Source organism: Cynoglossus semilaevis, chromosome 1, assembly GCF_000523025.1.
Source record: "Cynoglossus semilaevis isolate Cse_v1.0 chromosome 1, Cse_v1.0, whole genome shotgun sequence".
Classification (NCBI taxonomy): Eukaryota; Metazoa; Chordata; class Actinopteri; order Pleuronectiformes; family Cynoglossidae; genus Cynoglossus; species Cynoglossus semilaevis.
In genome coordinates, this window is record NC_024307.1 from 5,875,083 (window position 1) to 5,883,700 (window position 8,618).

Here is an 8,618-nt window from a genome sequence, read left to right on the forward strand (position 1 = left end):
GTAATGGATAGCTTTTTGTGTGTGTTGTGTTGTGTTCTGCTCACACAGGTAAATGTAGTCCAGCCTGTGTGTGTGTGTGTGTGTGTGTGTGTGTGTCCTGACTGCCATTCATTCACTTTCTTTTTTTTTTAAATACCCTGTCACGCGGAGAAAATATATAAATATATAGATAAATAAATTAATAAATGCAATGTGTTTCTGCTGCAGCTGCTCTCGTGGCCTTGCTGTGAGGTAGCCCTCCCTCTAGTGGAGATGATGGAGCTGGTTACTGCTGTCAGCTGTATGTGAGTCTCTCTGCTCTGCACTGCTCCGCAACTGAGACACACACACACACACACACACACTCAGTCCATGATGAGAAAGAGAATACTCTCCTGAGACAGGACTTAACTGTAGGTATGAATACACACGGTTTAATACCAGTCTGATTTAAGCTGTCCTATCAGCCTGACCATTAATTGAACCGCAGTGATCATTAGTTAAAGAGCAATAAAAATGTTTATAGCTATGGAAATATTAGCATATTTAAAATGAGACCTTATTATGAATAATACATAAAAAATATAAAGGACATAAAAAAGGAGTCTATCTATCTATCTATCTAAAATGATATTTAAATACCAAAGTATTTTCATTTTTATATACACTAATATACCGAGAAAATTATTTGTATTTTTAAACAAAAGCAATTCGAACGTGGTACGTGGAGTTCGGTGGAACACCTGGGTTAGATGATACAGTGATCTGTGAGACAGACGCGACGCTGCTATTGTCCTGTTATTTATTCATCAACAATGGAAACCAGTGCGTCTGCAGTCACCTGCACTTTCCTCACACGTGAACCCACACGGTGCACCTCAGGTCTGCTGGACAAGAGGGACCAAATAGTAAAATAAAAAAATATATATAAATAAATAAAAAGGAAGCAAAAACTTAACATTGGAATTGTGATGCTTTTGTTTTTATTATTGCTGACAGGATTGAATCGTTAATAAACGGCATAAACTGAAAAGTAAATATAATAATGATAATAATTTAAAATACTTTCTGTATGTCATTATATTATAATCAATATTTTTTATTCTCTCTCTCAGATTCGCTCCCTTCCCTTGAACCGCTGTGACCCCGCTCACCCCGCGCCTGCTGCCGTTGGAGGTGCTCGGTTTGTTTTCAGGGTGTGCACCGGAGGAGGGGTTGACAGTAGCGGCGGCGGTGTGTGACAGCCGAGCGGTGCCTTCAGACGCGCGGAGCGGTGACACCAACATTCACAGCACGAGCACCAGCGCTAACGACTGACTCCTCCACAACCAGCACTACCTGGAGACTTCCCCTCCGCCTCCACCGCGCGCTGCGGTGTTTAACCAGCGATGTGACACAAAGGTACACTTGTTATAGTTTGTTTTCCTCCAAATACGGGTGTAGTTTCTTCTTCTTTATTTATTTATTTATTTTTTGTTAAACTATGCGTCAGCTCTGACGCACCTGTGGCTCTACTTTTTTTTAATGAGAATCGTGACGCCGAGTCAGGCGTGTGCGGTTCTCAACACTCAAGCTGAAACTGTACGGTGCTGCACTGAACTGTCCGCATCCCGGTGGGAATTATGGTGAGAGAATTACATTATCGATTCAGCCATTAGTTTATATGAGCAGGAGGAAGTTAAACACATCCACGGAGCTTTTAAGGGCCTGTGTTTTACGTCTCGACTGAAGACTTAAGGCACAAAATCGTCTTTGTGGCTTCATTTGGAAAGATTTCACGGTGACCTCTGTCTACTATATCCGTGTATAAAGCCACGAAATTACACCATATGGATTAAATAAACTGACGTTTAGTATATTTGGGTCAAGCTTTAGCTCTGTTAATATAAACAACGAGTCTAAAGGTGAAACACGCTAAAAGCTCTTTCTTGTATTTTTTTTCTCAGTACGTTAATTAGCTTAACGTTTTTCCGTTATAGACATTTCCAGAAATCTAGAACATTCCATCGCCTCAATACAATTGCATATGTACAGTATGTCTGGGAAGTACACTGAGTAGACAAGACTGCCGCTAACTAAGATTGTGTATATTGTAGAATAACGTAAGTAGTAATTTTTAATTAATTGACGAGTCACGTGGTACAATAAATGAAAGAAGAAAAATTGTGGGGTTAATAGACTAGCGACTAGATTATTTTTGTTGAATACAGTTGTTTGAAATAGATTAGAATCAAAGGTATTAGACTCTGGTTTAATCATTTATTCAATTTTCATTAGTTTGTCACGTGGTTGTATCAAAATGTTGGTCTCTGTGGTCACAAACTGAGAAAATGACGTCACACAATATCAAGATTAAACCAGATATGACCAGAAGAAACCAGAATGAAGAAAATTAGTTTTTGGCTCTTCTAATTTAATAAGCAAATCACTGACTAACTGTTGTTTCCTTAAAGAATGTCTTAAATAATTTTTATTTTAATCTAATTTAAGTTATTATTTTTCTATCTGAAGATATTTATACGAGAACCTGAAATCAAAGTGTTGTTTTTTTCATTTAATCTAAAAACTTAAAATCATCTGTGAAAATGGCTGCCATCTCATTTTAAATTCAATCAGTCAAATAATCTTTGCAGCCCAATTAAATCCAGGTCCAAGAAATGATGTAATTAAACAAGAACTTTCCAATCAATAAAACAAACAAATAAACATAATCAGAGACACGTTACAGTAGATTAAATTAAACACGGACTTTTAAACCGGCGTAGTCGTACTGCGCCAACTTTGTCATGCCTCACGTGATTGAGCGAGTGCCCAGCACAGCGCTATTTTTTATTTGTATCAGATCACTTCCTGTCAAATCAACTGTCACACGTCCTGATTTTTTTTTTCTTTTTTTCTTTCATAACTGAGCTGATAAGAAGGGCCGATAGAAGCAGCACTAGCAGCAGCGGGGCTTTCATAGCTCAAACTGTGTGACAAAAGTCTACGTGGTGCCAGTCGAAACGCCCGTGGAGGCCGAAGGAAGGATATGTAGCAAAGTGATTTGTCAAAGTGAAAGAGATATCAACCTGCTGAAAAGTACACAGGCCTGATACTGCAGCAGCAGCGGTGGTGGTGGTGGCGTGTCAGGAGGGAGAGCATCATTTCTGTGATTCTCTGGGGGTTAGAACTAAAACGCTTACTTTGGATGTTGTTGTTAGTTGAAACAGTTAAACTAAATATGAAAGGCTTTTTATAATTAATTCGTTTTTTCAGTAACAGGTGTTGATCAATGATATTCTGTATTTTTGGGCATTACTGTTTTTATATAAAGATATGCACGGTATATTTTGAATTGGTTTAAGGGCGTAATAGAGAATTTGAGTCTTTTTCCTTCTTGTTTTCCATTTGTTCAGTGTTATTTCACCGTCTGTCAGCCCTTGTTTCCTCGTTTATTTCGCTCCTCTGTCAGGACCTAAACTGGCTGGTGTCTGAGTCAGGTTTTCATTTATTTAGCCATTTGTATTTGTCACAAAAAGGCGAGCAGATGCTGTGTGATCCGCGCCACAGTGCAAGGCACCATTGCTGCACATCAATAGGCCTGTGATGATCAATGGGGATTGCGTGATGTTTTTGCATTGATTATGGAAACGTGAGCCGATGAATGGAACCAGATCTCTCTCCAGGGTTTATGCAGTTCCTGCTCAGAGAAGAGAAAACTGGAGAGCAGCAGAGCGACATAACACACCTTCCTTTTCTTTTTTTTTGCTTGCATGACTCTGCCAGTAGATCTCAACTCCACCTCTCTCACTCGTATTTTTGCCCAAGCACCTGAAGACGGTTGTCAGGCACCTCGTGAGTTTCTGAGAAGCGGAGAAGCAGCCCGTTCTCATCCTGCCTGGACCAGCTCAGCCAAGTTGTCAGCCGTTGTCGGACCGCTCACTTCTCCAATAAGATGCCATGGTAAGCTGCGCTCTTATAATGTGGGGATACAGTAACACGGAGACCCTCGGCGGCGGTGAAATGGGAGATGCATTACTGAGCTCGATCAACACTGAAACACAGGCGCTTCTAAAGCCGGGGGTTAGAGAAGACAGAGGTGGATTTTCTGCTGCTTTAGAAGCTGATGGTCTTCTAGAGTATGACTTATGGCTGGAGATCATCTCTCACAGGTGCTGAAAGGTCCACAATGCTCCCTCACATGTAGCATCCGCAAAATGGAGCTTCTTTGTGACACAGCTCAATAAATGTATGAACTGTCCCTTTAGTGGTTTCCGAAGCTGTTGTTTTTGGAAGTGAAGTTCTGGAGGTGCTATGGGTTGGTGACAGGAGCTCCTGGTGTTGCTGGTTTTACTGTATGCTTGTATGATATTGTATAGTCATGTATGTTATTGGTTGAGTTTGTTTTTGGAATTGTTTGGGCACTTTTGTTGAATTTTAAGGACAGAATTTTTGAGTTTATCAACTTCAGAGAAACAGTGAATGTAGTTAAATTAAAAAAATGCACAATTTTACCTGAAATTTAAGTATAACAAATATACTGTTTCCTTGCTGCAAGGAAAAATTAAAAATATTCTAATAATAATAATTTTCATTAACGGACTGTGGCTGATGACCTGCATTACGATTTAAATTTGACTTTTAATCTGCACATTTTTATCTGTATTTATTATAATTGAGATGGAAAACTTTGTCCGTCCACTTGTCTCCTGGTAGCTCCAATGTTGTAGCGGTGTTTGGTTTTGTCTTTTTGTGTGTGTGTGTGTCTGTGTGTGTGTATGAAGGAGAGAGAGAGTCATGTGTGCAGCGTGTTTGTGTTTTTTTTTTTTTTTTTCTCCCTTGCATAGCCAGGCAGTGTGTTTGGATCCCACCTCCCTCTGCTGCTCTGCCGGCCCCTCTGTAGCTTTAAGTCCTGCCCCTCGGAGCCAGCCGACAGCAGCTGTTCCATATTCATCAAGCCCTTGAGTCTTAAAGAGCCCTATCCCGAGCATGGAAAGAGTCATTCTTCTAGCCGCCGCTCTCAGGCTCTCTCCATCTTAGCGCTCATCCCACTGCTGCCTGCACTTCTCTCTCTCTCTCACTCTCTCTCTCTCTCTCTCTCTCCCCTACTCAATCCCTCCCTCCCTTTATCTCTCTGTCTCTCTGTCCCTCCCCCTCTTCACTCTCTCCCTCGCTCCCTCTGTCATACACGCGCATTCACTCACATTCACTCAGACAGGCACTTTTTTCTCTCACTCACACACACTGACGCACACACACGTATATAAATACATATACATAAACACACTACACATGCTTACACACATACACACGCTGCATGCCCACTCAGTCCATCCAAGCCCGACATACCTGTGCAGGCTGGGGGTTACACTGCTGGACGTGCTGTGGTCCAGCGCTGTCTCTGAGCGTGCTCTGCTGTCATTTGGGGGAGAAGCGGGTCTCAGTTGTTTCCTCTTTCCTCTTCCTCTCATTCCTGGAATGCTAAAACTGGACTGATGGACATTTCAGAACTTTGTCTTCCAGACCCTCTCAGCTATCATAACCAGTAGGTGCACTTTCTGTCTTTCTTTCCTTCCTTCTTTGTTTTCACTTTTATTTTTAACTTCTTTCAATTTTTTTTTTTGGTAGTTTCTGTTTCGTTCTCACACACATGTCCACTTTTTGTCTGCTCTTTTTTTTTTTATAACTTTCTTATTTCTTACCGGTGGAGACACTGAACTTTTTTCCACATTTCCACATAACGGAACACATTTTCATATTTGTTCAGCTTTTCTTTTCTAACACACTTCCACTCACACTTGTTCACACTCCTAATCTTTTTCTTGATGCACAATTTTAAAGGCAATTTTAATCACAAAGGACTAAAACGTACAGAGCAAGGGAACAGGTTCAAACGTGTGTGTGTGTGTGTCCTCTCTATCTTTGTGTGTGCGTGTGTTGTCATCTGTCTTTACAAATCACAAACCATGAATGATTCATTTAACATCGCTCCCTGCAAAGCATTTTTTTTTTCTAAAGAAATTTGGATACCTGTCCAGTTGTGTTAGGAGTCCTTTTTTCTTGACGGCTTTGTTCTTCCTTTAATCTGGCCTCCCACGGTGCTGAAGAATATATTAAAAAGATTAGATTAGTGGAAAACCAGGGATTAGGTTGGTATAATTTACATACTGTAAAACTGTATCTGTAGCTTCTGAAAATGATCAGGTTGATCCAGACGAGAGCCAGCGGGCTGTCAGCTCTGATCCAGGCAGCGGTGTGAGTGCGAGGGAAGCTGCTGCCTCAGTCTGTCCCTGCTGCTCGGTCTGTGTGGACTTAGACGATATAGTTCTTAAAATATATAATAATAACATATATAAATAATAGCAATTCAATTCACATTATAAAGGACCCTTTTTATTATTTTTTAAATTTGAATTTAAAAGTCTTATTGTATTCACCTTAACTATAAAATGTCTTGAACTTTCTGCACCTTTTGTTTCAGTTTCAAATAATTTCACATTGTTTTTCATATTTCAGTAAATATCGTGATGATGATTTCTAAATCCCACTCTGAAAAATTTGCAGATTAATCTATGTACATTTTTACCTTATAAACGTAGTATAGTCATTTTCAAGGCAGAATTTCTTTTTAAATTAATGTTAAAGCAAATCAAAAATGTAAGATGTTAAATAGCATGGCATTTGAATGAAATTGAATATTATCACTTTCTTTGTTTAGTTTTAATTACTGCAAAGTTCCAAAAACTCTGTTTATATCAAACATCCATGTAATTTCCGCTTTTTGCTGGAGTCCAATTTTGTGCATGTGTTAATTTTCTCTTGATCTTGAAGTCATCAAAAAACAAAGGTATTTTAGATATTCATAAACTATTCAATTAACTATTCTATTAAAAACCACTGAATGAAGAAATGATTTATCTGTTAATCGTTTCTTAGCAGAACATCTCCAGTTCTTATAATACATATATAAAACAAAGCAGGGAAACCTTACCTGTGTCACAGTTCAATTTCAGAGATACCTTTAGTTAAAGAATCATTTTAACTGGCCCTGAAAAAATAGACCTTATAGTTGCTGTTCATTAATTTATAAATATCTTTGTTCAGTTCCTGACTTTTCTGCAGCTACAGACATTAAAAATAAAACCAGTTCTCTTCAATACGTCTAAATGCACACCTGTCACGCCATAAAATGTGTTAGTAATTAAATGATAAAATAAAAAAATGGCAACATTTTTTGTGTTTCTGATATAAGCAGTAAATTGCATAGTGAATCTTTCATCGGACCAAAACGTCAGCAGTATCGTGATTTGAGGCGATGATGTGAACAGGATGTGATAAAATGAAAGTTGATGCATTTTTATGTCTCGTTGTCTTTAAGTCGAGTCCAGTCGCTTTAAATTCTAGGACAAACGATTTCCTTAATAGTTGGGGGTAAATATTTACTTGTGTTTGAAGACTTTAGATAATGAAGGTGTGTGTGTGTAGATCATGTTTAATTCAGATTTTTTTTAATTTCATAACACTTGAAAATCAGTGCAGTTTTTAAACAAACCAAAATCTCTTTTTTCCCCATTCTTTTCTATTCTTTTTCTAAAAAAAAAACACCTTTTCTGCTTGTTGTTTCTACAGCACTGGGTCAAATTAGTTATTAATCCAGACTGAGCTCTGGCTCTTTTGTCATATTTGTGCAGCCTCTCACTGAGGGCTGGATGTGGCCGCGGTGCTGAACTGACAGGATTAGAAAGGTTGTGTGTGTTCTGTGTAATTAGCCCCAACATTGTTGTAGAATCATCGCAGTATTCAATCCACTGAACACGGGCGTCACCATCACTGGAAGAGTTCTGTCCTCGTGACAGAGGAACACAAATTAGATTTGATTTGATATTGTGAAAACACAAGTTTCACTGAAGGGGAATTTGCATGTTGTTTCATCTTTGCTGGATTGAGTTAGTTCAAAGTATCACTGACTTTTTCATTTAATATATTTTGGTGACATTGCTGAGACCTGACACACATAAATAAATCTTTGTTGACTTTTGTTTGTGTCTCTGTGCAGGATCTGTTTGTCATTTTAAATTCCTGTTTGCCTGGCAAACACACATTTTGTCTGATGGACAGTAAATACAGTGACTTGTTCTTTTTTTCCTTTTTTTTTTCCCCTAAATGTTGCATCAACACTCTGCACTGAGTGGCCTCTGTAAACATTGGATTTTTCCAGCTTCTGTGTGTTCTTTTTTCTTTTTTTTCCCAGACACGCAGAAAGAAGTTAGCACACGATGATGAATTAGATTTTAATTTATTTGACTTCATTCCCAGCTCGCTGCATTAGAGGCTGAAAACACCCGCGCAGCCGTTTGTCTGCTCCAGTCTTATTAGGTTTCAGAAAACAAGGCGAGGGAATTGCATTAGCTTGTCTTAAGTTAAAAGCTCTTTGCTCTTTGACCAAGTGTTTCATTGTTATTGGGTTAATCAGATTTTTGCTGTCTTCATGGAGATGCTATCGCAGGCTAGAGGCAGTGGTGGGTAACCAAAGCAGCCGTGCACAGACACTATCCAGATGGGATCATCTTACGGTAATTTGGTTTCGGAATACATTACCAGAAGAGGCTCCTGGCCGAGAACGGCCGTCCCGCTACGAGCCAGGAGCCCGGGGGCACCGT

General features: G+C 39.2%; 1 protein-coding gene across 16 annotated transcripts in view; it reads left to right on the forward strand.

Annotated features, from left to right (window-relative positions):
* Window positions 1-209: 209 nt before the first annotated feature.
* Window positions 210-8,618, forward strand: part of esrrb (estrogen-related receptor beta) — a 59,701-nt gene continuing 51,292 nt past the window's right edge. For 3 of the 16 annotated variants that reach the window (XR_003050459.1, XM_025058044.1, XM_025058059.1), the window contains exon 1: window positions 1,421-1,604. Coding sequence is in view for 13 of the 16 variants with exons in the window: in XM_025058044.1 (XP_024913812.1) it covers window positions 1,504-1,604 (101 nt within the window). In the remaining 3 variants the exon portion in view is untranslated. Of the gene's footprint in view, window positions 285-1,094; window positions 1,381-1,420; window positions 1,605-3,744; window positions 3,922-4,000; window positions 5,504-8,618 lie in introns of those variants that run through there. The other 13 variants (XM_025058063.1, XM_025058095.1, XM_025058101.1 and 10 more) reach the window with 10 other exon arrangements.